At 47.3% G+C, this 27,341-nt stretch overlaps 1 protein-coding gene across 2 annotated transcripts in view; it reads right to left on the reverse strand.

Annotated features, from left to right (window-relative positions):
• LOC127200056 (acid-sensing ion channel 2-like) overlaps positions 1-27,341 on the reverse strand; it is a 269,275-nt gene that overhangs the window by 81,040 nt on the left and 160,894 nt on the right. For both annotated transcript variants that reach the window (XM_051158114.1, XM_051158113.1), the window contains exon 2: positions 17,808-17,958. In XM_051158114.1, the coding sequence (XP_051014071.1) occupies positions 17,808-17,958 (151 nt within the window). The remainder of the gene's footprint in view (positions 1-17,807; positions 17,959-27,341) is intronic.

Genomic DNA, 27,341 nt, shown 5'->3' on the forward strand with positions numbered 1-27,341 from the left:
GAGACTCACAACTTTCCCTGGAGATCCAGCCTCCACCCAACCTGCCTGAAGGACCACATTCCTGAGACTCACAACCCCCCACTTATGGTTTTGTCTTTACGTCCCTGTGACCCCCACTCCTAATTACAGTTTTTCCTTATAAACCCATTACCCTTGAAGCTCCGGTATCACTCTCCTATCCTGCTCCATCAGGAAGGATTGTGATCCGAAGCCCTGAGGCCATAATACAGGACCCTGTGTTTGTTGCATCGGTATCGAGTCTTGGTGGTCTTTTTTGGGGGTCTCGCCATCTGGGTAATCTTGGCATAACAATATGATGTCATGTCTGTGTTTCTTGTATGTACTAGGAGAAGTAGGGGAGGGGACAGGGTATGTCTTTCTTGGAAGGGAGTACTGGGAAGCCTCAGGCCACAGCATTTGTACTATAAGCCCAAATAAAAGGAATAGAGAACCTATGAAATGACTCAGGGCAAGCCTTCTCAGTGGAGTGCATAGCAAGTTCAAATGTTGAGAACACAGGGTGCACTTGGCCTAGACCAGCACCAGCAAGGTTGTTGAAATGACTCAGATGTGGCCAGAAGTCTGCTGGCCATTTCATTTATTCCTCAAAGGTACTCTGGGAGATAAGCGCCCCCATTGTATAGAGGGGTATGCCAGAGATCAGAGGTGTTGCATGGCCTAGCTACACAAAGACAACCTAAAAATCAATCCTTGGCCCCTCTACTCCTTGCCTTCCTGTAGCTTTATGTAGACCCTTGGTGCCTTTAGTATTCCTGGCCATGGTCTGCACTGGGTTGGGGTCCATTGAGACTCTGTAGGCCAGGATCCCTAGCTTCCAAATTTTCAGCCTCTGTGACACAATATTGGCAGGGGAACAGTAAGCTTTGGCTTTTCACAGACCAACTGGATCTTTCCAGTCATACTGTGGCAGCTGCCCATGTCTCTGTCCCACTGGATTTTATTCTTTCTTTTTTTAATGTTATGTTTATTTTTTTCTGATGAAGAAATCAAAACCTAGGGAAACTGACTGAGCCAGCCCAGAGCCTAGGATTTGTGGCTGCATAGGATTTTGGTTTGAGAAGAGCTCTAGAACCTTCCATCTAGTCAACAGATTTTGCAGTTTTCAGCTGAGAAGGCTGAGGCTCGCAGAGGAGGGAGTGGCCAATGGTACCCTAGCAGGTGACAGCCAAGCAACATCAGCATCCAAATGTCTTGGCTTCTCACCTCCCACTGTCCTTTATCAATTGACCACATGATTCATTGGCTCCAACAAGATGCTCATAGTCCAAGCTGGACAGGGATGAAGAGGAGAATAGTTTACAGTGGGCTTGGAAGCTCCCGATCTTTCATCTTTTAAGTTTAGGCAAGCTCAATGAAAGTTTAACAATGACCATAGTGGGGACTAGAGTCTCAGCCCTGGTACTTGAGAGACCAGGTAAAAAGGAACTGTTCAATGTTCTTTGAGTTTAACCAGAAGCATTGTTTCACTCCTTGTGTCTGTACAGGCACCTGAGAGATCAGAGGGCTCCAAGGTCTTTGAAGGGAGACAAGCAGGCTCATCAACAGAAACGTGGGCATTGAAATCAGTGATCTGAGTCTGATTTCCAGTCACAGGACACAAGAACTATACGGTCTCAGGTAGGTTACATTGCCTCTCTGAGCCTTATACCTTTTTTTCTTTTGTTAAAACAAAGATGGGGCTGATCTTCTGGGTTAGCTTCAGATCTAACTTTCTGTGAGCTGGGGACTGTGGTGGTCCATAAGCTCATATATTTATTTGAATGCTTTCTTACCAGAGAGTGGAACTGTTTGCAAGAATTAGAAGGATTAGGAGGTGTGCCTCTGTTGGAGTAGGCGTGGCCTGGTTGGAGTAGGTGTGGCCTAGTGGAGGAAGTGTGTCACTGTGGGTGGGCTTTGAGGTCTCAAAGGTTTAAGTACCAGGTCCAGGCTTTCCCTGCCTGCTGCCTGTAGATCAGGATATAAAGCTCGCAGCTACTGTTCCAGGGCTGTGTGTGCCACCACGTTCTCTGCCATGTTGACAATGGACCAAAGCTCTAAAAGTATAGGCAAGCTTCCAGTTAAAGGGTTTCTTTTTTAAGACTTGCCTTGGTCATATGCCTCTTCACAGCAACCGAACAGTGACTAAGACAGGGGTGACATGTAAATCTCTTAACCTCACTGCATCTTACTTGAAAAAAATAGATTTAAAACATAGACCCGGCTGTTCAGAGCTTATATCAAGTCAGATGGGGCTGATTTTTTTTTCCAAATCAGGAAACCATGAGCTGCTGTCTATCTAAAACTGGAGAGTTCATGTCTTGTTCTTTCTCTTTATTTATTTCTTTATATATATATATATATATATATATATATATATTTTTTTTTTTTTTTTTTTTTTTTTTTTTTTTGAGACAGAGTTTCTCTGTGTAGTTTTGGCTGTCCTGGACTCCCTTTGTAGACCAGGCTGGCCTCGAACTCACAGCAATGCGCCTGCCTCTGCCTCCCGAGTGCTGGGATTAAAGGCGTGCGCCACCACGCCCGGCGTTGTCCTTTCTCTTTATTCCTGCCTGGGAGACAGACTCAGGAAGGTCGTAGCCCTGAGTAAGAAAGTCCCAAACCAGAATGAGACGGGCAAGAACAAGCTCCATTGCTCCCAGGTGACAGTTTTGGGGCTACCTGAGCTTCTGGTGTAAAGGAAAATCAATACTGGGTCCCCTTGCTGGATGTCTGTCCTGGGCCAGGGTGACACACTCAGCACAGTGTTCTGGAAGGTGCTATTGAGTGGTTCTAAGAGTGTGCTGAAAGCTGAAAGCTCCAGCCCCTACTGAGGAGTCTTGGAAAACACTAGTATTTTAAAGACCATATAGGACATCCTGTAGGAAAAATGTGACGCTTTGTCGAGCTGTTACCCAAAGCTATTTTCTTTTTTTTTTCTTTTTTTGGCTTTTCTAGACAAGGTCTCTCTGTGTTAGCCTTGGATGTCCTGGACTCACTTTGTAGACCAGGCTGGCCTCGAACTCACAGTGATCCACCTGCCTGTGCCTCCCGAGTGCTGGGATTAAAGGCATGCACCACCATGCCCGGCCAAAGCTATCTTCTTAAATATATTTTCTTCTCTTTCTCCCTCTTTCTTTTTTTTCCCTTTCTGTGTTGACTCTCTGTCTCTGTCTCTCCTCTCCCTCCTCTCTCCTGTGTGTGTCTGTCTCTGTCTCTGTCTCTGTCTCTCTCTGTCTCTCCTGTGTGTGTGTGTGTACACATATGTGTGTGCAGGTGCCCATGGAGACTATAGAGAGCGCTGGTGTTACAGGTAGTTGTGAGCCGCCCAATGTAGGTGTGAGGAACCAAACTCAGGTCCTCTGCAAGAGCTCTTAACAGACACAGCCATCTCTCTAGCCCCAGACATTTTTTATTTTAAAGTGGAAAGGGCTAAGGTAGACCCAGTCAGATGTGGATTCTAATCCTGGTTCCAAAACTTCTTAGCCAGGACCATGGGAGAGGTGTGCTTCCTGACAGCTGTTAAACGCACTAACCTGTGAAAGGGTTAGAACTTCCTTGGGGTGTGTGTGTGTGTGTGTGTGTGTGTGTGTGTGTGTGTGTGTGTGTGTGTGTGTGTGAACTATACTTCCATTTCTGCTAGACAGAATCTTTGCAAAGCACGCATCAGTGAATGTGCCAGGTATGGAGTTCAGTGTAGTTTCATTACCAAAAGATTTACTCCAAAGATTAAACAAAAACAAAAACAAGCCAGGCATGGTGGCATTTGCCTTTAATCCCAGCACTCCGCAGTCAGAGGCAGGTGGATCACTGTGAGTTCAAGGCCATCCTGGTCTACAAAGCAAGTCCAGGACAGCCAAGGATACACAGAGAAACCCTGTCTCAAAAAACCAAACCAAACCGAACCAAAAACCAAAACCAAAAATGTTTTCCCCTAGGGCATTTGGGCTCAGATATTATAAATTATTTGATAAGAAGGCTGATCACTAGGTTGGGCGGTCAGCAGGTGGGAGATGCTACCTTTGGAAATCCACTGGGGAGGCCTGTGCCTTTGAAATTACAGAGGCAGTCAGTGGATGAAAATGATTCTATTTATAAAAATGTTGACAGCACAAGTCAGGCTTGCTGAGGTCGCTGAATGGATCTTGTAGTGTATTGACCGATGAGTGTGACAAATTCAAAATTCTTCCTAAGCATTACAGAATTCATAACAACCTTGTTTGAGTATTTTCTCAATCAGTGAACATAAAAAGCATGGTTATTTTCGTGTGTGGTGATAAGAAGATAATTATTAATTTTTTTAAATAAGGAGGCATATTTTGCTACTAAGAAGGCATCCTCCGTTGTCTGCTTGGTGGGAAACAGTGGTCTAGGCCTGAGCTTCCTACAACTGAGCATCTGTGAGTCCCCTCAGGTACATTGAGCATCCCTTGAGATTCTGCCTAACAAGCTCCCAGCTGAGCCCAGGCTTCTGGATGAGGTTGTGGCTTCCAGACCCACATTAGTAATAACTGTCATAATAATTATTTATCATCTGTGTGTGTATGTGTGTGTGACATCAGTCCGAGGAGGTCAGAGGAGAGTGTTGCATCACCTGGGAGTTACAGGCAGTGTAAGCAGCCCCAACATGGGTGCTGGGAACAGAACTCTTTCCTCTGGAAGAGCTGCAAGTGCTCTTAACCGCCAAGTCATCTTTCCAGCTCCCACATCTACATTTTAGCAAAACACACCTGGCCAGTTACCAAATGGTTTGGCCTCTCCTTAGAAGCCAGTCTAGCACACGCTGGGCTCAACTTGACTTTCTTCTCCTGATGCTTGAGATTTCGATGCCCCATAACCCCACAGCCTCCTCTAACTCCCATGCCTGGCAAATGGGGAAACCAAGGTCATTTCTTTTCTTAGATACTCTTTTCCTCCCTCCTCCCTCGTTCTCTATTTTTTATTCTAGCGATCACAGCACCCAACGGCACCTATTGATAGCTTTGGACTATAATTGTTGTAAGTTGAGAAGATTTCCAATTATGACAGAATCATATATGTATTCCCCAGAAAGTCCCTAGGTTGTGTACTCTTGAAAAAACCAGCCTGGCGCACGCCTTTAATCCCAGCACTCGGGAGGCAGAGGCAGGTGGATCTCTGCGAGTTCGAGGTCAGCCTGGTCTACAAAGCGAGTTCAGGACAGCCAAGGCTACACAGAGAAACCTTGTCTTGAAAAACCGAAAGAAAGAAAGAAAGAAACCAGCCTGGCTTTCACCTGTATTCCTGAGGTGCCTGAGCACACAGCGGGTGCGCAGTGAAGAGTTCCTAAACAGGAAACATAAGCACCTCGAGTAGGTCTGTTTCCTCAACTCCCTGGGCGTTCTCTTTGGGCTGCTGGCTGGTTGGCTGGGACCTCTAACCAGATCTCATAGGCTTCCCATCATGCTTAGCAGGTCTCCGGCGTGATAAAAATCAGGTTGCTTCATAGATGCCTGCCTCCAACAGAGTAGCTAATTTACAGCATCATTCCTCCCAAGTTTTCGGGCACCCGTGGAGATGCCCACTCAGCACAGAGCCCTTCTCTGAGAGTACGCGGGGGCATCTCAGCTGGTGGCTGCGTGTCACTGTGCTCTGGACTCTCAGAATTCAGGCCAGAGCTGCTGCCTCTCATTCTTGGGAAGTCCTTAGGACCTGGCACCACGACAAGAGTTTTTTACTGGGAGCCAGAGATGCTGGGGAAACCATGGCAACCATCAGTCTCATTCTTGCCGTGTCCCAATTGTAGTGGGGTAGGGTTAGGAACGTGTTCTCCCTGATAGCTGCGCAGGCCTTCCAGCTATGCTGGAAATTTATGGTTATTTTTAATTTGACTTTTCTATTTATCAAAGCAGTCTATGTACATAATTTTAAAAGCTAAATGGTGCTGCAAGGCACTAAATGAAAAACATCAGTTTCTTGATCCCTCTCTGCACCCCCACCCCACTAAGTGCCACTCCTCTGAGGCACCGACTTTAACTGCTTGCTTGCTGTTTCTTGGTGGCACAACTTTGACATGCTTTCTCCCGAGTTCTTACCATGAAAGATGAGTATGTGGGCTTCTCACGTGAAATGCCTATGTATGCCTGTTTTCCAGTCATCCTCAGATTAGAGGTATATAATTTGGGTCAATTAGTATTTAGTTTTTACATAACTGTGACTATATGAATGTTGAGCTTTGTAGCGTAGAAATGTATGTGTTTTTATATTCTTGTGTATATGGGTACATGTGTGTGGATGGATGACACATGTGTGGAGGTCAGAGGACAATGTCAGGTGTTGTTTCTTTGTCATCTTCCACCTTCTGTTTGAGATAAAGTCTTTCACTGGCCTGGAACTTCATAAAATGGTCATCAAATGGTCATGACCATTGAGCTCCAAGGACCCACCTGTCCCTGCCTCCCAACTTGCTGCTGCTAGGATTATAGCCACACACCATGGTGTCAGCTTTTTATTTGGGTGCAGGGGATTTGAACTCAGATCCTCATGCTTTCGAAGGAAGTTCTCTGCCCACTGAGGCATCTTTGCAGCCCCGCAGATTGTTGTGATCTCAGTTTTCCTAAGGTTTCTTTCCCCCTGACTTTTGGTTTTGTGTAGCCTGGTGTCACATTCCTCTCCCTGGACCCCTGGCCTGGGAGCAGAGCTCTGAAATGTCTTTTTTCAGGACAAATGTGGTCTCTCCTGAAGCCCACAGCTGCCCGCTCTGCTTTGGACCCACAGCTCCCTCCTCACGCCTACCCTTTGCCCTACCCACATCTGGAATCCTCCTCCAGATTCTCTGCTTCCAGAACCTCCCAGGACTCTCTCTCTCTCTGGCTTTATTCTCTTGCCCTTCAGTAACTTCTAGAAAAAGCTACCCAACACACACATTGTTCGGAAACCCAGCTCTGCCCCCACATCTCATTGGCATTCCCGAGCGTAGAATTCTGTCCTGGAAGAGAAGGATTGTGGCCTCGCCTCCACAATGCCCCGTCCCGTGAGTAGTCCTGACACCAGATTTCAGTGCCCGGGAAGATGACCGTTTCCTTCTTCTCCAGAAACACTCACAATGTCCTGTTTGACATTTCTGCCAGCCTAGATTTTACAAGACTGTGTTTTGGCCTATGTGCTTTGTCCCAAGCACAGGAAGGACTTGGTGACCCTTCAGCCCGGGCTGCATCAATTCCATCCCAGTGTTCCCTCCCTGTGTCGTTCTATCTAGAACTCCTACTACAGAGGTGCTGGATTTTTCTGGATTGATCCTTTAATTTTCATGTTTTATTCCTCTCCCATTTATATCTGTTGGTCTTTTAATTTTCATGTTTGAGGTAGAATTGCTAAATCCCAGCCCCTTACAGATTGCGTTTTAATATATGCAATCATATTTTAATTTTCGTGTTTTCTTCTTCTTCTTCCCAAAATGGCCCATTTTACTATCACCCTGTGCATCTGTAGATGTGATATCGCTTCCTCTATCTCCTGAGAATGCTAATTAAATCATTTTGCTTCTTCTGTCTGTTTCATGCACTTATTTTTTTCACTTATTAAATACTATATATTACTTAATAGGACCAAGGTGCTTTTCTAAACCCATCATTTGTATAAACTCATACCTCAACCTACGCAACAGCACCATAGACTAGATATTTTCACTCCTGATCTAGAAGCGATAAAACATGCCCAGAGAAGCTCACCTTAGGCCACACAGCTGAGAAGCAGCATAGCTGGGATTTGAACTCCAGCAGTCAGTCTGTCTCTATAGCTTGTGCTGTTAGCAATAATCTCTACCTCACATGTTTTTGTTTGCTTGCTTTTTGGTCCTTAGATAGTGGCATCCTTCGTACGCCTGGCTCTGTGGTTGTTCCTTCATGGGCAAGAGGTAGTTAAAGCTTGTATACTCTTCTTGTGCATGTTTGAGGATTTGTCAAGAGATGTCAGCCGGGCAGTGGTGGCACATACCTTTAATCCCAGCACTCAGGAGGCAGAGGCAAGTGGATCTCTGTGAGTTCGAGGCCAACCTGGTGTACAAAGTGAGTTCGGGACAGCCAAGGCTACACAGAGAAACCCTGTCTCGACAAACAAACAAATAAACGAGATGTCACACAAACCTGGTTTACTTAGGTCATTTAGTCTGAGCTCCTTGAATTGTCCTGACTGTCCCTTTGCCTTCCGGGGATACCCAGACCTCTGTGGGGGGTGGGTACAGCAGATAAGCCTGGCTGAGAGTCTCTCTTTCAGTAGGTAGGGCTTTGACTCTTAGTGTCACTTTCCACTTACCACCTACCCCGTCATCTGCTGGGCCTGACCACCCCACGTCTAGAGTTTATCTGTTTCAGTGTCATCTTCTGCTGGGGTAGCAGAGAAAAATCTGTGGGTGTCTGGGGGCACAGAAGCCTTCCTGGGGTGCCTGAAAACTCTTTCCTCAGATTTGAAATGAGTTCCTTTGCTTTACTTCAGCTGTATACCCTCTTCTTTGGCTGCTTTTCAGGGGGTCTGGACCCCCATTCTCTCTGGGGTTCTGTGGTGGGATTGATGGGGTCCTTGTTAATTTGCCTACTTAAGGTTCAAGTCACTCGCCAGCAGTCCCTCTGCTTTTCATCTTCTACACTATGACACATGCCATTGTCCTTGTCCTTGTGCATTTACTGAAGAACTCTTCATTGCCCTGTGGGAAGGCTTTGGGAGGGAGGGTATCATAAGTGGGCACGCCAACCCATTGCGCTTATACAGATGTCTCCACTGGTAGCTGCTCTGAGGTTTAGCCGCTCCCCACGCCTGTTGGGAAGCCCATTTCTCCATCCAACTAGAAGGGGGATGATGTTCAGAGATGCTCTGCGAGATGGACACAGCCATGGAAGCGACCAGCACATTCCTAACTATCACCTGCATGCTTGTGTGTCTATGGGTGCACATGTGTGTGTGTGTGGGCTGCAAGTATGGAGATCAGAGAACAACTTTGGGTGTCATGCCTCAGGGGCCTTCTACCTTTTAGGCAAGACAAGGTCTCTCATTGGCTGGAAATGTCCCCACATAGATTGGGCTAGGCAAGATGGCCACTACAAGCTTCCAGAGACATGCCCATCTCTGCTTCTCATCTCTGTCGCTGGAATGATAGGCTCGTGCCACCACACCCAATTTTTTATATGGCTTCTGGGATCCAAACCCAGTTCCTCCCATTTACAGAGCAAGCAAGCCCTTTCCTGATGAATCTATCTCACCAGCCTCCCATGCAGGGGTTTCCAAACTGGGTGGGTTCCCTGGAGCCCTGGGGTTTCCCAGGGAGAACTAGGGCTGGCCATAGAGATCAAGGGGGAGGTAGATTGGAATCTCCATCTCTGGACAACCCAGAGAAGCTCTGCTCCCCTCTCTTTTCTATGTGGGGATCATGCTAAACCCTTCCTTCAACACAACGGTTTCTCTCTTAGAAGGAGAAGAGGAACACACACACACAGAGAGAGAGAGAGAGAGAGAGAGAGAGAGAGAGAGAGAGAGAGAGAGAAGGCTGGGTAGACCCATTGCCATGTGTCGTTTCATTTCCCAGAGGCATCACCCAAACCACTCCTCCGGAGCCAGCCTCTCAGCAGCACATTCATAGTGACGACTTGCACATTAAACGCATTTGATGGATGGAACACTGTTGCTCTGGGCTTCCAATGTGGTTTTAAGCTTAATTCAGCTACTTCATCTGCTTAACTAGCAGCCCTTGGGGAGCTCACTCTACCTCTCTGAGGCCCAGTCTCTTTATCCTTCGCCTGGTCACTGTAACACCCCATTACTAGGCGATCAGGAAGGGGTCAGGAGACGGAATGCTGGTGGCACACAGTAGCTCATCATTAATGCTTGTTTCTTCCCGGCAGTATGCAGAACTCGAGGGCTTTTTGTTTCTCCATCAGGAAATATTTACTGTCCCATGAGATCCAAGACCCAAGACCTCTAGGGGCTTATGTTTTAGTGAGAGGACACAGACCAAAAAAAATCATGTAGCCTACTTGAAGGTGTGTGACATCCTGGACACAAGGACCAGGTGAGTAGTGAGAGAGAGGGGTGGAGTAAGTGGGGCCACAATTTAGAAAACATTACTCAGGGTATTTAGGCCCCACCCAGTAGGTGATTAATGACCAAAAACTGGGCAGAGAAGGCAACTAGCCAGGTAGATAGGTATCTGAGTAATGGATCATAAGGAAAGGTGACAGGAAACGCAGATTCTCAGAAGGAAGATGGTTCTGGAGTATTCTAGAAGGATCAAGGAGAGCCAGTATACTGGGAGTCAAGTCAACAGAGAAGGCATAAGGAGGGGGTAGGACCCAAGGGATGATGGGAGCTGCTTTATCGTGCTACAGCACAGATTTCAAAAATAATTCTTCTGCTCAGAAATATAGCTGATAGAATATTACACTCATGCATACTTAACAGTAGGATTTGGGGAAATCAAAGCAGATTATATTTGATTACAACAGTGTATTTTGCATCAAAATGAACGAGAGGTAGGAGATCTGGGAAGAGGGCGCCTGGCTATCATCTTGCTGGTGTTTGAGCACACGCATTTGGAACTGAGGCCTCCTAAGCATGGATTCTGGTCTCTTCAGATGCAGCCCCTCTCAGCCCCCTCTCTGGCCCACCTCCTCCACCATCAGCACATTTCCCACCCCCAGCCAGTTTCCCTAGAGTCTGCTGTAGAGTCTTCGCTGGAAGGGCACTCCCCTACTCACTGTTGATTGGCCAAAGGGTGGGTTACTTAACTCAGCTGGGCCAATAGCTATCTTGTTTGCTTCTTTGTGTGTGTGTGTGTGTGTGGTGTGTGGTGTGTGTGTGTGTGTGTTTAGTGGGAGATCAGTGGTTCAGTCAAGCTAGCTTGGCTGATGTGTCAGTATCTGGAACATAAAAAATATTAATGAGAGCCACATGCATACATACATGCATAGAAAAGCCTGTGTCTAGCGAGGAAAAAGGGTATGGGTCCCGAGGGAGGCAGGTGAGAACACCCAGGGTACAGGCGCCCTTGGTCCCAGCACTCTCTGAGCAGCAGCCCTATTCTCCCGCTGGCTGGTCGTTGAAGCTTGTCTCAGATTCTGAGGGCAATACAATTCTTTTGATGCCTAAGCTTGTTTGATTCAGGTTCCTCTCATGTGCAACCCAGATAACCCACTGCCTATTTCTTTTATCTTTGAAGTTACTCAGAGGTATCTACACAGAGTTTCATTTTTAACAACCTCCCACCTGTCTTCAATTTAATTTCCGTTAGAAAACTCTGGCATGAAATCTGCACTTCTCCGGTCTGGGATGGCTTTTTCCAGAAGTATATTTTGTGAGCTCCTTTATGGAAAAGGAGGTTTCCATGGCCAAAGGCATTTAGAAAATAAATGCTGCATACAATATATCTGTCTTGGAGATTCACAATGTAACAGATTAAAGAATTCCTGCAATGAATAAAGGTGCATTACACTGTCTAACTAGGGCTCCCTAGATTCCTTTCTGACCCCAGATCCTTTTTATTTGTGGGACATGTAAAGTCTCAAACTTCTGACACTCCACAAAATCCATTTTGGGGGCATCCTGTCTAACTTCACAGGCAACATCAAAATGGGAGATTGCCAGGGTGCCCCACTTAGAGTTGTTTGATGCTCTGTGCTCCTTAATGTGGGCCATTAGCTGCCTGGTGGAAGGAACATTTGTGATTGTTTTTCATATGGAGTCACCCTCTATTTACTAAACATAGGGCCACATGGTGTTGATACTGGCCTGTCAATCCAGTGCTCTCCCGTTAGTTGGAATCACACCCAGAGGGGGACCCTTGCTCCCTCTTTGCTTCTTTTACTTTCTGAGAACGAAGCTGTCCACGAGGCGAAACAAGGGAGTCAAAGACTCTCTTCCTGTAGGAGGGGCTTTCAGATATGAAGGGCATTCAGATGCCCTGTGACAACTGTGGGATCTTTAGGTTGTCCTTCCATGTGGAATGTGAGGACAGCTCTTCTCTGTGTCTTTCAGCCATCCTGAACAGCCAGAGGATTACAATTGTTTAAAAAAAAATTAATCTCTGCTTTCCAGATGAGGAAACTTAAGTCCTTTTACTTGCTCCATGACACACAGCTAGACATGGAAGAGCTGGATTTGACCCTGGGTCTGGTTCACCCTGTTATGTCATGTTCTATTACACTATCTGGGTCATCAAGGCACCTGTGGCCGCTCCCCAGTCCCAAGCAGTCCCAGTTCTTTTCTCCTCCATCATCAGCCAAATGTTTCCTATAAGAACGGGGATCCCTCCTTCAGGAATTGAGAAGTAAGGCAGTCATGGAAGCAAGATGGCGTCTGTGCGGCTGGCCATGAGGCTTTGCAGGTCAGGAAGGCCGTTTCCTGGTAGTTGTGGCAGGGTTGTTGCTCACACACCTCAGAACCAACAGCCAAAGCAGTTAGACATCTCGGTCCCTACTCAGGTAGCTTCACAGACAAGTTCCCCCTTCCCATGGAAGCTCATCTGTCATTCTTCACTGGGTATATTGACTTTATTCTCACCCCCGTGGGACTCACCTAAGAAATAAGCATCTTTGAGAAAGCAGTGTCTCTCAGAGGCAGTCATTGCTCACTGGCTTCTCAGCCTGAAGAAGCATACAGTGGAGGAAGGTCTGACGTAAGAACTCAGGAGTTCCAACTGGGTGGCTTTGGGGAAGGGCCTGAGTCTCAACTTCCTTCAGTGAGCACAAGGAACTCTGTTGCCACTCAAGGCCATGGTGAGGGGAAGGGTGTGGGTAAGGGGGCCAGAGGAATGTGAGAGGGGGGCTACAGAGACAAAAGTGAACAGAACCAACCAGAGGTTGATAACTCAGTATTCCAATATGCTAACTGCTCTACAATATGGTAGCATAAGCCCCTTGGGGCTACTTAGCTTTACATTAATATATTTAAAAGGTGGTATTAAAAATTTAGTTTCTCATTTTCCCTAGCCGCAGATAACATGCTGAATGGCACAGAGAGCATTCTTTCATTCCACGAGGTTCTACTGGACACTGCTGATCAGCCTGTCTTCTAACTAGTTTCTTGCCCCCACCTGCTTTCTACCCATTCTCTTTAGAGCCTCAAGTTGCTGCTATGTGTTTCCCTAAATGTTTAACCTCAAAAGAGAGCTCCTGGCAGGATCAAGATTGAGTTAATCTGCGTCTTAAGAGATAGGGCTGTTGCCTTACCTCTTCTGCATCTTTAACAACAAGCCAGTCGCTGCACCATGTCAGCATGGGGCTTGTTCTTCTTCCCAATTAGGAATGTGTTTTACTTGGCCATAGTTCCTGGTCAAGCCTGGGTCAGAAAAGAGATTGCTTGGCTGTGAGAGAGTACTGCATGATGTCAAACACATCACTGCTCCACGTGGGCTTCAGGATAACAGAAGGTTGGCATAGTATAGAAGACCTATGAGGGTTATTCCTCACTCGCGTCTATGGAGTCAGGAGGCTGACTTCCTTAGTGGCTTTCGTGGAAAAGTCCTCTGTCAGTAGAGTCCATTCTACCAGTAGCTGATGTTCAGGTTCAGAGCCCTGTCGATGTAGGGGAGTGGGCCACACGAGGATGTCTGTGATAGAAGTCTTGGCATTGTGTGTGTGTGCGTGTGTGTGTGTGTGTGTGTGTGTGTGCGTGCGCGCATGTACTTATGTCCCTGAATCAAGGAATCAGGGCAGCACCTCCCAGCTTCCCATGGAAGGACATGACTAACTCTTGCTTAGGCAGGGCCTTGGTACTCATTTGCTTTCCTTAGTTCACTCTTTCCGCCCAGGTGTTTCAGCAAGCAGATGCGTTCTGGCATCCACAAGAAGGGATACCCTTAGGGAACCTACCACCAGGACCTGTGGTTAGAAGGACAGAAGAAGTCTCATAGTCTCATAATGTTCTGAAAAGCCTGGTCCAGATGATCAGCTCTCAGGGATACCAAAGCTAAGCTGGATCACAGACTTTCATTGTGCTGCACATGGGAGATTTTGACTTCTCAGGTGAAGTAGATGAGTGGTACCCATCATGTGGGGTCAATGGTCACTGTCACCTCTCTCCATCAGGACATTCAAATGAGAGGTGCTGGGGAGAAAGAGAGCGTTCCAGTGTAGGAAAGTGCTTGTTATCACAGCTAGCCATCTTGGAGGGTGGAAAGCCTCCTTCCTCAGCAGTTGGAAGGCAGAACCATGGAGCAGCTGTGTCTCAGGCTCTTCCTCAATAGGAACAAGCATAGGATTGGGCAGCAAATGTGGAGTCAGGACCAGACAGCTCCATCCTGAAGGCTCCGGTTCTCCTTTCTGCTGGATCCACTCTCTACTCTCTCTTCTCTAATGTCCTCGAATGCTCCCTGTGGTGGTTTAAGTAAGAATGGCCCCCCCATGGGCTCATATATTTGAATGCTCAGTCTTCAGGGAATGGCACTATTTATAAGGATCAGGAAGCGTGAGTTTGTTGGAGGAAGTATGTTGGGGGAAGCATGCTGCTTCTTCCTCAGCACCATGTCCGCCTGCACGCTACCATGCTTTCTGCCATGTGGATTATGGACTAAACCTCTGAAACTGTAAGCCAATCCCAATTAAATACTTCCCTTTATAAGAGTTTCTATAAGAGTCATGGTGTCTCCTCACACAACAGAACAATGACAATGGTAGAGGTTAGTACCAGGGAGCAGCGTATGGCTGTGGTAGGCCTGACTAGGCTGTTTGTTGGTGGAATGTGGACTTTGGGACTTTGGATTAGGAAAGCAGCTGGATGCTTTAAGTGAAGCTTAATGGGCCATATAAGCAGGACCATAGAAGACAGTGATGGTGGCACTTTAAACTGTGAGTGCTTAGTTCAAGAAGTTTCAGATGGGGCAGGATATTAGTAAGTGGTCTAAAGACCACTCTTACGATACTTTGGCAAAGAATGTGGCTGGTTTTTTTTTTTTTTGTCATTGTCCAGAAAATCTGCCTGATGTTAAATAGAATAATTTTTGGATTAATGGTGTTGGCAGAGAACATTTCAAGACAGCCTAGTATTGACTGTGGCATGTGATTATCAGTGGCCACTCTTATCTATAACGAAAAGGGGCAAGGTGAGCAAGGGAAAATACAAAATGTACAGTTTGAAGAGAAAAAAGAGTACCAGGAAGTGTAATGGAGCAAAGTCTGGTGCTCAAAGAGATTAAAGAAATATTAAGAAAAGCCTGGTGCTTAAGGAATAAAGGGAGTAATGACCTCAGGTCAAGATCCCAGCCAACTAGGCTTTCAACCTGTGAAAAGGAGTTAAGGAAAAGCCAAAGCAGTGAAGGAACCCATCCAAACCAGAAAGTCTATGAACATGTACTAGAATGAGGAGGCCAAGTTCTAGCCCCAGCCCACACTGATGAAGAAACAAGTGCCAGATGGTGGGTAACAGGCCATGTGATGGGGAGGAGGCCAAGCCAGTGTTAGAATAGCTGAGTATCTGCCCAACTATACTGTCTGAAGCTTTTAAGAAATATAAAGGTCTTAAGAAAGAGCAAGAGTGTGGATAGAAAAAAAAACCCTGCATTCTATAAGAGAGAGAGAGAGAGAGAGAGAGAGAGAGAGAGAGAGAGAGAGAGAGAGAGAGAGAGGAGAGAGTTGCAGTCAACAAAGCTAAAAGAAGTGCACTTTGACATCAGATCTAGTGATGCAGAGTTTGGAGTTTGTCCTGCTGGGTTTCACACTTTATTTGGTCCAGTATTTGGTCCACTTTTCTCCCTTTCTTACCTTTTGGAATGGTATTGTACGCCCTGTGCCGTTGTACCTTGGAAGTATGTGCTCGACCTTTTGATTTTACTAGGGGTTGCAGTTAAGAGATTGCCTTGAGTCCCAGAAGAGACTTTGAACTTTGGACTTTTAAATAGTGTTGAGACTGTGGGGGGACTTTTGAAGTTGGAATGAATGCATTTTTGAATTATGATATGGCTACAAGCCTGTGTGGGGCAGAGAGTGGAATGTGGTGGTTTGAATAAGAATGACCCCATAAAGTTCTTCTTGTAGGTTTCCAGGACCCTGTGGGTCCTACTATTTCCCCATTCTTCCATGCTACTCTCGCCTAAAGTCTCAATAGGATGTCCTCTCCTCTGATCCACTTTCTTGGCAAGTAAAGTTTTTCATGGTACGTATCCCTTGGACTAGTGTTTTGATATAAGTGAGTATATACCGTTTGTCTCTTTTTGCTTCTGGGTGAACTCACTCAAGATCTGGGTCCTGGGGTCCTCCTCAAACTAAGGCACCAGCCAAGGAGAATATAGGCAGTAAGCTTCGAACCCCTACCAAGACCTACCCGACGAACATGATATTCTCCACCGTTGAGTGGAGAGTGAGATCTGACTCTCACACGAACTCTGATGCCCCCTTTCCAACCACGTCCCCTGGAGGGGGAGGCCTGGCGGCACTCAGAGGAAGGATAGCAAGTTACCAAGAAGAAACTCGATATTCTAAGAACATATATGGGGGAGGAGGTCTCCCTCAATCACAGACATAGTGGAGGGGAGAAGGGGGGAAGTGGGAGGGAGGGAAGAATGGGAGGAAACAGGGGAAGGGCTAACAATTGAGATGTAATATGAATAAATTAATAAAAAATGTTAAAAAATATATCAATACAAAAAAAAAAAAAAAAAAAAAAAAAAAAAAAGAATGACCCCATAGGTTCATAGATCTGAATGCTTGGTCATGAGGGAGTGGCCTCACTGGGTAGGTATGGTCTTGTTGGAGGAAGTATGTCACTGGAGGAGGGCTTGGAGGTGTCAGAAGTAAGAGCAAGGCCCAGAAGCTCTCTCTTCCTGTTGCCTGTAGACCCAGATGAAGAACTCTCATGCCCTGCCTGCATGCTGCCATGCTCCCTGCTATGATGTCAGTGGACTAAACCTCTGAAACTGTAAGCCAGCCCCAATTAAACGGTTTCCTTTATAAGAGTTGCCTTGGTCACGGTGTCTCTTCACAGCAGTAGAACACTAAGACTTTGCAGTGCCCCGAGCACAACACCACTATTATGTGGATCCCATTTGTATCTCTGGCTATTACTCTTGGACACATCTTGATGTTTCCTTTCTGGCTACATTCTAGAGGATTCCTCAGCTCCTTGGCTTATGGCTACATCACATTGCCTTCTCCTCTGACTGATCTTCCTGCACTCCTCTTATAGACACCTCTGTGGTGACATTAGTCTCACCCAGATAATTCAGAACAATCTCAAGACCCCCCATTCAAATACCTTGTGTGCCCAGAGGCCTTTCTTGGGTCCCCACTTCTGCCATAGGGCATTTCTTCCTTTTACTAGGTTGTGATCAGTGATTTAGTTTCCCCTAATGTAAAACTCTTTGACTTCTAATGAAATAACAACAGAACAAAAAGAATGAATGCTTGGACCAGGCACACACAGGATCCCAGGGCCTCACATGGCATGGTGCCATACCCACAGGCCCATGTCTATTGATTTTCCCAATACCTCACTCTCCTCCACTCTTTACATGAAATATCCTGCTTTGTATTCTGTATATGGCATGGCCAAGAGAGGAACATGCTGGCCCATTGCACCCTCTTCTCCCCAAATCAAGCCACCCACCCACCCAGCCACATCTAGTCCCTGGAACCTTCTTCTATACCTTCTCTCCCTGCTTCCCCTCTCTCCCCAGGGCTCACATCCTTTACCCTCTCCAAACTGAAGGAATCTTGAGAAAACAGGGCCATAACCATGCCAGGGACACCCTGGCACATCTGTCAGGATATACCCAACCCCTTGCCGGAGAACAGCCTACCCGGCTCGCAGCAGCCTTTCCGAGGGCAGCCTGCATCCCTTCCCACCACCCAGTGCCACAGTCTCTGGGCCCAGCTCACCTGTCTCTCCCCAGATGGGCAAGTACTCATCTTGCTGAATGTCCAGCATGATCTCCAGCCCGTTGCCCGTCCCCCCCTTGACCGTGGTGAGCAGAGGCTTGCCGTCCTCGCCTGAGTTAAACATGTAACACTTCCCATATTTTGTAAACACCTGGAGGAGAGAAGAGAGACGGAGAGAGAGAAAGAGAAAAGCACATGGTGACTTCACAGTGACGTCCAGGGATGAGCAAGACCCTAGAATGCCCACAGAACACCAGAGTCCCTACAGCTCATTAACTTTATCTCGCTTTCCATCAAAGATTTCTCCCATGATTCCTTATCTTGTGTGATGGCTGGATGTTTGCCAAGTAGGATTTTAGTATCAAAGGCGGGGGGGGGGGGCACGTAGGCACCCCTGGGGTTTGTTGAATGGTGTCTGATCTCTCAGCTCCCTGGTAACTCTCCTTTGAAAATGCTCTTCCATCGCCAAGCATTAAACATCATCTTGAAACTTTTTATTTTTTTTTATTTTATTAATTTATTCATATTACATCTAAATTTTTATCCTATCCCTTGTATCCTCCTATTCCTCCCTCCCTCCCGCTTCCCCGCTACTCCCCTCCCCTATGTCTGTGACAGAGGGGGACCTCCTCCCCCTAGATATGCTCTTAGGGTATCGAGTCTCTTCTTGGTAACTTGCTATCCTTCTTCTGAGTGCCACCAGGCCTCTCCATCTTGAAACTCTTGATCCTCCAAGCCACAGCCCAAGCTTCAGGCGCCTTCCTGGCCTATAGACACACTGATACCGCTTCTGACAAACAGCTTCCAGAAGTTGCACAGATGCCCTACACTCAGCCTACCCCAGAAAGCATTAGTCTTGCTCTGGTTGTCTATTTATGTAGCTCTTTCCTCCACCTCAGAAACATTTTCTTCTGGAAGCTGGAGGGAGGTGCATTAAGCGTCAGGAAGTAATGGAACTTACAAGGCGCAGGAAGTGAACAAAACTCACAAGTTACAGGAAGTTTCTGCAGCTCACAAGTCACAAGGCACTACCTCGAGACTTTATATAAACACTAGCAATTGCTGGGGAGAGGAGACTTTTACAGTTTAAGATGCCTGGAGGTAGTGCATGGAGCTCCAGGAATGAGGCGTTATGAGTTATCAATCATGCTGGGGTGGGCTTTTTGGTGATGTCACTGCTTTGGAGCCATCCATGTTCTGTAAGCAACCCTCACCCACGCTCTGTAGTAACCCCAACAAGAGGCACTTGGTTCACTAGGCTGCACTTGGGTTGAATTTTTGTTATTAGTTCCCTACCTGACTGAATGGCCATTTGTTCACCTCTCCCCAGGAAAAGCCCACACACACATCACCTCAACCAACAGTTTCCAGAATTCCCATCATGGAGAACAGCATTCACTTGTCAAGGGGCTCATGCCAAACCCTCAGACTCACTGTGTCACCCCATGCATAACCAGCCAGCACAGCCTACCAAGGCTCTCCCCCACATCTGCCTTGAATCTAGCCATTCCTTTTCAATCCTGCTGGACTTTAGGACTCAGTGAGTTCTTGCCATTGCTGCCCCAGTTTCCTAGCGGGCTCGTGGAGGTCCAGACAACTCTCTCTCCAGCTACCCTATATGCTTATCTTTCTGAAATCGAAACCTGATTGTGCTGATCCTGTGCTGAAAACCCACCAAGGCTTGCCATCTCCTTCAAGCTAAAAAAACCAAAAAAACAAAAAAACCCAAAAAACCCTAGGTCCTCTAAAGCCAGCCTTCTATGGTGCTCTCTTCACGGACTTCCTGCTTCCTGCCCAAGCCTGTGGGCATCATGAGCAGGTCAAGTCCATGATCTCAGGGCCTACCTCTGCTTGCACATTCATACGTCTTCCTCCAGTTACTCACACCGCATCTGGAACACAGACACTGTAACTTTATGTTAACTGAATGGATGGACAAGAGACTGGTGGTAGAGTCAGACCGAGTAATCTGTATAGCACGGGAGGACAGCTAGATGGTCCACCCCGCCTCTGGCTTTCCACTTCCTACTTCTGCCACCTGTAATTCTGCTCGTTGGTCTCTGCCCAGACAACCACTCACTGTCTCCAAGACTAGACCGAGGTCTCACCTCCTCCAGGAAGACTGCCAGGCTGGGGTGACCTTTCTTGCCTCTCCTTGTGCCTTCCCCACAGCTCCCATCATACCTCACTGAATGGACCTCTCCTGAACTCGACTCTTGGCTTTCACTTCTGGAGCCAAGCACTTTGTTGGCACACAACATGGGCTTGCTGTATTTTTGCTTGATGAAAGCATGGTCATAAAGATGTCATGTGGAAAAAGTCCAGGGCAGGGGCTCAGAGATCTCTGTCCAAGTTTCCATGTTGTCCCTCAGTATTTTGATATTGAATAAAGCCAAATAAACCCTTCAAGTCATGATTCTTCTGCCCATAAAGTGCGGGTTCTGGTCCAGGTCTCTGCTGCTTCTCAAGGTTACTGACAGGATCAGATAATTTATGCAAAAAGGCCCTGAGAACTATGAGATTTCTGTAAATGCCAGGTCTTTTTTTTTTTTTTTTTATAGTTATATAACCACTTTGCAACCTTGAGCTGAGGCCAAATACATCTGGCAAGACCGGCTGTTAGAGAGCCAGGCTGACTGGATTGGATTCCGGCATCCACTGAGATCCGGGTGCAGGCCACCTCCCTCTGACTCCCTGTCATTCAGTCAGGGACAGGGTAAGAGCAAGTGCAGTACCAGGAAGTGCCTTTCTGCTGCCTCCCTTTTGAGGGTCACATGGAAGGAAGACAAAGGCTACCATCTGTCAGTCACGGTGTTGGACGTTGGCCTGTTACTGCCGTTTAGCCTTCACAGCCACGGCCATGGACGAGTCTTGCTGGTCCCATTGTGCGGCGGTGGAAAGCAAGGCCCAAATACAGCCTCACAACTAGTGACAAGAGAAGCTAGAATTCAAATCCATGTCGGTCTAATACATGTGCCCCTCCCTGGGTGTGCTGTCCTAGAAAGAACACAGGGTCTCGGTCATTGGGTCACTTCCCAGAAGAAGGACCTTCTTTTCTCTTCTGCTTTGCTTAAAAAAACAAAACAACAACAAAAAACAAAAAACAAAAAACAGCCACTCATTATTTCTGTGCTCCTACTATGTGCAAGGAACAGAGTGGTTGCAAAATCATAAGGCCTACTGTCTGCCTATAACATCTACAAGAAGAGCCCCTAGAACAGCAGGGCCTACATCCTCTTCATTATACGGAGCCATGCAAAATTGTTGGCTAGCTGTTCCATTTCAGGATGACCAAGTTGGTCTCAAGGCTTCATGGTGGGAGAAAATAGCTGGAGACGAAGTCCAAAGCGAACGGTTTCTCTAAGAACTGAACTTTCGCATGCCTGTTGCACATAGTGATTGAACTCCGCTAATGAACCCGGCCCCTGGAGAGATGCACGCAGAGCCGCTGTCATGAGCAGCGCGTTTTATAGTTAGCACATCCATCGCAAGGGGCGGAGTATGTCAGGAGTGACATCCGGGGTGCTTCCAGAAAGCTCTCCTTTCTTCCCCTTCAATTGTGTAGACACTCTACAAACACCCAGTCTGGAAAATTGCCTATAATTAAATTGCATCCGGCCTGTCCACACAGAGAGATTTGTTGGTAAAAGTAAATTCCAGCTTTAGTGGTCTAATTATTCTCCCCCAGTTAACTTCCTTTTCTCTCTCTGCTATTTAGCCCTTGACCTTTACGGTGCTGGGCAGAGGATACAACGTATCTGAAGTCAGCCCTGATCCTAGCTCTGCCACACACGTGCTGTGCCAAGTGACTCTGATAAAGGCAGCGACCCCTGCCACTCGGACCCATAGAGGAAAAGGATGGAGCGTGAGAGCTCAGCGTGGTGGGGAGACCATCTCACCCACACCTGCCTCCCTTTACAGATAAGGGCACGGACACCAGGAGGTGGTCATGCACTGACGACACATCCACCTGGAACATGGATTCCTCATTGCAATTTTTGTCCTTTGTTGTAGTCTCCTGCAGTTTCCCCACTGACAAGAGGAGACAAGATGTAGGGGCTTTCTCTGGTCCCTTCCATGTGAACTTCTGTTAGTTACTGGTTGTCTGCCTTGTGCAGACTCAGTGGGAGCTGACACCTGTGAGCTACAGTCTTTCTCTGAGTGGAAAGTCCCTTATGGTAGTGTGTGTTTGGATTCTGCACCATTCTGCCTACCTGCCACTGTGTGTGGACCTACCCAGGATTGTATAAAAGAACAAACCCATCTACCTCTCTCTTACCTTTTCTCTTCCTACCCGTCTTTCTTTCTTTCTTCCTCTGTCTCTGTCTCGGAGGTCCCTCTTTCCTTCTCTCCCCAATGCTCATATAATAAATCTCTCATTATCTTATCTGTCATGTGGCGCGTATTTCATATTTTGTATTATATCTGGTATCTCATTAAAATGTAAAAAGAGTGCACAGAGATTTATACCCTGTATCTTGCCAGATTCTTGCCAGGCTGGGCCCTTATCCTAGCCCAGATGACAGTGCCTGCCAGTGCACTCAAGGCAGAGGGAAGGGTGGTAGGGCATTCTCCAGTGTGCCTGTGTGAGCTCACCTGGCAGAGTGGGTCAGGGCTGGAAGCCATTGTCAGGTCTGACGGCCAAGAGATGACTCCTGAAGGCCAAGCTCTTCCTCAAGCCAGGCTGCTGGGCTGTGGTTCCCTCCCAGCTGAAAACCTTCCATCTTGGAGGGAAGCTCATTAAGATATTTACAGAGAGGTGAAACAACAGGATGTTCTAAGGGGGAGGAGAAACACTCCACCCTGCAGGGGAAGTCATTAAGACTGGAAGTAAACAACTCAAAAATAGCTTCAGGAAGTCTGTGAAACTGACCAGACCCCTCTCTTCACAAGCCTGTATAAGCTGTAAGGGTTGCCGCGAGACACTTGCAGACCAGCCCTCAGAAGACTCTCAGACCAGCCAAGCAGCCCGGAGGAAGCAGAGTTCAGCAGAGCTACCTACAAAAAACACACTCTCATCTGACCCTGTTGAGCATCCTGAGGGCTGTGCAGTGACTTCCGGTTTCTACGTTTTGTGAGCTGTCTTTGTCACTCACGCTGCGGTAGGCTTTTGGTAGGGGAGTTGTCATTGAGTCGTTCTGATCCCGTAAGTAACCTCGCACCCACATTCCTAAACGTAACTCTAATAAAACCCTTTGGTTCACCAAGTCAGACAGTGGTGGTATCCACACCTTGGTCTATTTTCATTGGTTCCCTGTTCTGGGGTGGGGGGCGAGTAGACATTTGTTCACATCTCCCCAGGAACAGTGTCACACACCACAGCCCCACCAGGAAGATGCCTAAAGCTCCCAGATACTCCCTGGAGCCAGGCACATCTTCCTACTCCCTTCTGACCCCTTACGCTTAGTGGCCGACTCAGTTCCAGGAGGTGGGTAGTCTCTTCTCCCACAGGGACTTTCCACAGCTGTTTCTTCTGGCTAGAATAGTCTCCTATGTGCTTGGCATGCATCAAGCTCTGGTTTCACAGGCCTTATTCACCCATCCCCGTCTCTCAGATCAGCTTGAGCGCAGCCTTCCTGCCTTCCTACCTCACGCGCCATGTGTTTCTTTGCCATCGGGTGGACCTTAGGATGTAACTAGATTGTTATTTATTTGCTGGCCATGTCTTCCCCCTAGACTATAAGCTTCCAGAGGACAGGAAGTATGTGCTTTGTTGAATGAATGAATGAGTGAATAAATGAATGAGCGAATGGGCTTCAGGGTCTTGCTGCCCCACATCCTCTTGCCTGCCTCTAGGAGGTGCACTTGGAGCCACCTGGCTTCACTTGGTCCTTTCCAGTGCTCGTACTGAAGTCTTGTGTGATCCTCTGCCCTCCCCACTCTCCTGTCCAGCTTCTTCTTTAACGGCACCAAGCATCTTTGCATCTCTACGCAAGAGTAAGTGCTAGAGCAAATAATCCTTTCAGGAGCTAAGATAATGTGGGAGACAGTTTATCTTTGTGGGTGCAATCCTGGGGGCCCTGAGAAAGCGCAGTGCCTACCTGCTGGTGTCTCAGCAACCTCTCTTTCTGGGCTGTGCAGTCTGCCACTCCTGCCTGGTTTTTCCTGAGGGTTATTTTTCTCTTGGCTCAGCATCAAAGTCTGGTGAGCTATTTACACGGAGCACATTCCGCTCCCGCCCCAAACTTGGGACAAGATGCAGCTTTTCTTCTCCATTTGAGGACATAATGATGGGTAAGTGCAACACATGCTTCAGATTTACACCTTATCACCCCCCCCCCCCCCGCCCCGGGCAGAAAATACAGTTTATTTAAGTCTAGACTGTCAGGTCAAACTCTCTGCTTCTCCAGACCTGCCATTCTTCCTGGCATTTCTCTGCCTTAGTGGGAAGAGCTGACAGCCCCATTGGTGGCTAGCAGAGACGGTTTGCCAATTGCTGCAAGTCTACAGTAGTTTTGAGTTGGACTGGCTTGCAAGATTTAAGTAAGAATCTTTAGACGAACTGAGATGGTGACTCTTGACAATGATGGTCACTGTTGGTATCTGCAGGATACATTGCCTGCACAATTGCTACGGTGTCTAAAAACCTCTTCCAATTTCTCAGTGGCTCTATGAGGTTGGAGGGAAGGAAGCTGGCAACTCCTGACTTTGCTCAGTGCACTTCCATAGGCGCTATCTATCTATCTATATCTATCCATCCATCCATCCATCCATCCATCCACCCATTCCATTCTTCATTAGGTGGTCCTATGTATTCTGAGAGGGAGGCACCTTATAGGCACATCCCATTTCACTGCTGTGGAAATAGGGACTGGGATCTTTCTAGCAACGACGTTAAAAGGAAGGGACCATAGGATTTCCAGACAGACAGGATGGGGTCAAGGCAGCATCCTCAGAGCTCGTCAGGAGCAACAGGGACATCGTAATCTCTCTTGGGTTGCAGGGCTTAAAGGAGAGAATGGCAGTGGCTGTGCTTGAGAGACTGGTTACACAGTAGGTACTGTCACTAGGGGTCTCAGCTCTCCCTTTCAGTAAATGAAAGATGTGCTATAGGAAGATGCGCCATAGGAAGATGCGCCATAGGAAGACGCGCCATAGGAAGACGCGCCATAGGAAGACGCGCCATAGGAAGACGCGCCATAGGAAGACGCGCCATAGGAAGACGCGCCATAGGAAGACGCGCCATAGGAAGACGCGCCATAGGAAGACGCGCCATAGGAAGATGCGCTATAGGAAGATGCACTGTTGTGGTCACGAGAAGTGGGGGACTGAGAAGAGCTGACGAATGGGCGCCCTTCAGTCCTGCCTTGCGCATCCCCCACTATACCAAGTTTATCTTAAAGTGATTAGAGGAGCTGAGAGCAGTGCTGTGCCATCGACTTACTTCTTAATAATGCTAAGCTTGTAGCTGGAAGCCCGGGACAGCTAATGGGATTTCTAGAGAGTAGAGTCCTGGGGAAAGTGGGATGCTTTCACACATACAGAACAGCGTGAAATCCTCACTTGGATCTCAACAACTAAGTCAGATGTAGGATGTGTGGCCAACCCCAACTAGGGCCTGAAGTTGGGAAGTTCTAACTCAATGAAACCATGGGGTGGGAGTAGGGACAGCCTTCCTGACTCTCTAGAAATTCATTCAGCAGCCTGGAAGCTATAGACTGGCTTTGCTTTCTCCCTTCTCCCCAGGGTGCCTTTGGTGACAGTGACCCTGTACCTACTTACTCTGCCCTGTGATAACAGTAGTATAATCCTACTTTCCAGATAGGGAGGGTGAGGCCCATGGAGGCTGAGTCAGGCTACACAGCTGGTAGTGTAGGCCGAATCTCTCTCTCTCTTATTCCAAAGGACCGTGCTCTCTGTCTCCATCTCCCTGTCTCTCAGAGCTGCAGCGCACACCCACATGCCTCTCCCAGCCTGCTCAGATGCCAGCAGACTGACAAGCTTGGTACTTGCCTAAGGCTTTCCCATCTGGCAGTGGAAAAGACGTATCTCAGAGTCTGAAGAATTCCAAAAGAAGTGTCAGATGCCGAGCGTCTTCCACAGAGTTGAAACTAGTTGATCTTGGACACACAGCTACTATGGGGAAGGTATTAAGGTAAAACTTGGGCTTCATGGCTAAAGCCAGCTCTTTGCACCTGCCAAAACCTGGGGACCGTATTTAGGATCCTGTCTGCGGCACTACACTCGGGTTACTGGGGCCTGCTGGTGGGCCAGCATCTGGTTTGGCGTGAACTCTTGTTAGGGGACCCTGACCCACAGATTCCATGAAATATAAAGTGTAGTTCTTCTTGGGAAAGGTCAGGAATGGCTGAGAGCCACAAAGACACAGTCTTTGGTCAAATTAAAAGTACAGAAAACATTGTTATGCCACGTATCTCCTTAGGAAAATCAATTATGTATAAGCCCTTGAGGAGCCATTGAAGCATCCAGCCGGCGGCTTTGAACCTTCTAACCTGCTCATTAACACTGACCTTTAGGGTGTGTTCTAGGCAGCATGGTTTTCCTCCTGTCTTACTTATTATACTTGAAGTAAATAAAATTGCATGGCTCCAAAAATCCTCTGAAGCCCACCTCATCCACCCCACTCCCCCACTCATTTTTTGCCTCAATGAAATCACTGGAATTTCTCATTGGGCTGTTTTCAAGATAATGTGCTTGTTAGAGTTCACCATTGAATTTTCTGTTTTTTTTTTTTTTTTCTTTCCCTTCTGTCTTTGAAGTCCTGCAAATACATTTCACACAGTGGCAAAGTGAAAGGTCTTTATCAGACTTCCAGGAAACAAAATGAATCTGTCTTTGGTTTTCTGAAGTTTCAGTACAGGTGTTTGGAATGAAATACAGCGGGAGAGACATATTAGCACAGAGCAGTTGGTTAGCTCTGGGAAGGGCCAGGCTATATCTTATTCAAGCACCTGCTTGCTAATTTATTTGTTCCTGTAGCAGGGTATTTTGACCACTTAGTATATTCTAAGAAGTATGACTGTGCTTGTTCCCCGAAGAAGATTAAAAAGATGGTCCTGGGGACTGGGAGCCGGGGAGTTATGCAGTCAGTAAAAAACATCTGTTGGGCAAGTATGAGACAAACCATGAGTTCATAACCCCAGCCCCCACAAAAGAGCTATATGTGGCTGAGTATGTCTGTAACCCCAAGACTGGAAATGTGGGAGTGCAAGGTGGCAGTGGAGGTGGAAACAGGTGGATCCCAAGAGTTCATTGGTCAGCCAGCTTTATCGACTCACTGAACTCCAGGTTTCATAAGAAGCCCTGTCTCAAAAATTGAGGTAGAGAAGTGGTTGAGGAAGACACTGAATGTTGGCCTCTGGCCTACATACCCATGTGGAAACAAATTTGTCCACATGAACCGACTTTAGCGAACAACCATGAAAGCATCTCCATGTGGCAGATGCTCTTCCTGGGAGTGAAGGAGACAAGGAGACAAGCTCTCTCCCGTCCCACTTCTCCATCAGGAGACCTCTGTCTTTCTCAGAACATCGGTCATATCACCGAGCATGTGCCATGATGAGTGGGCGCTGG

The sequence above is a fragment of the Acomys russatus genome, chromosome 16 (genome assembly GCF_903995435.1).
Source record: "Acomys russatus chromosome 16, mAcoRus1.1, whole genome shotgun sequence".
In the NCBI taxonomy this organism is placed as follows: Eukaryota; Metazoa; Chordata; class Mammalia; order Rodentia; family Muridae; genus Acomys; species Acomys russatus.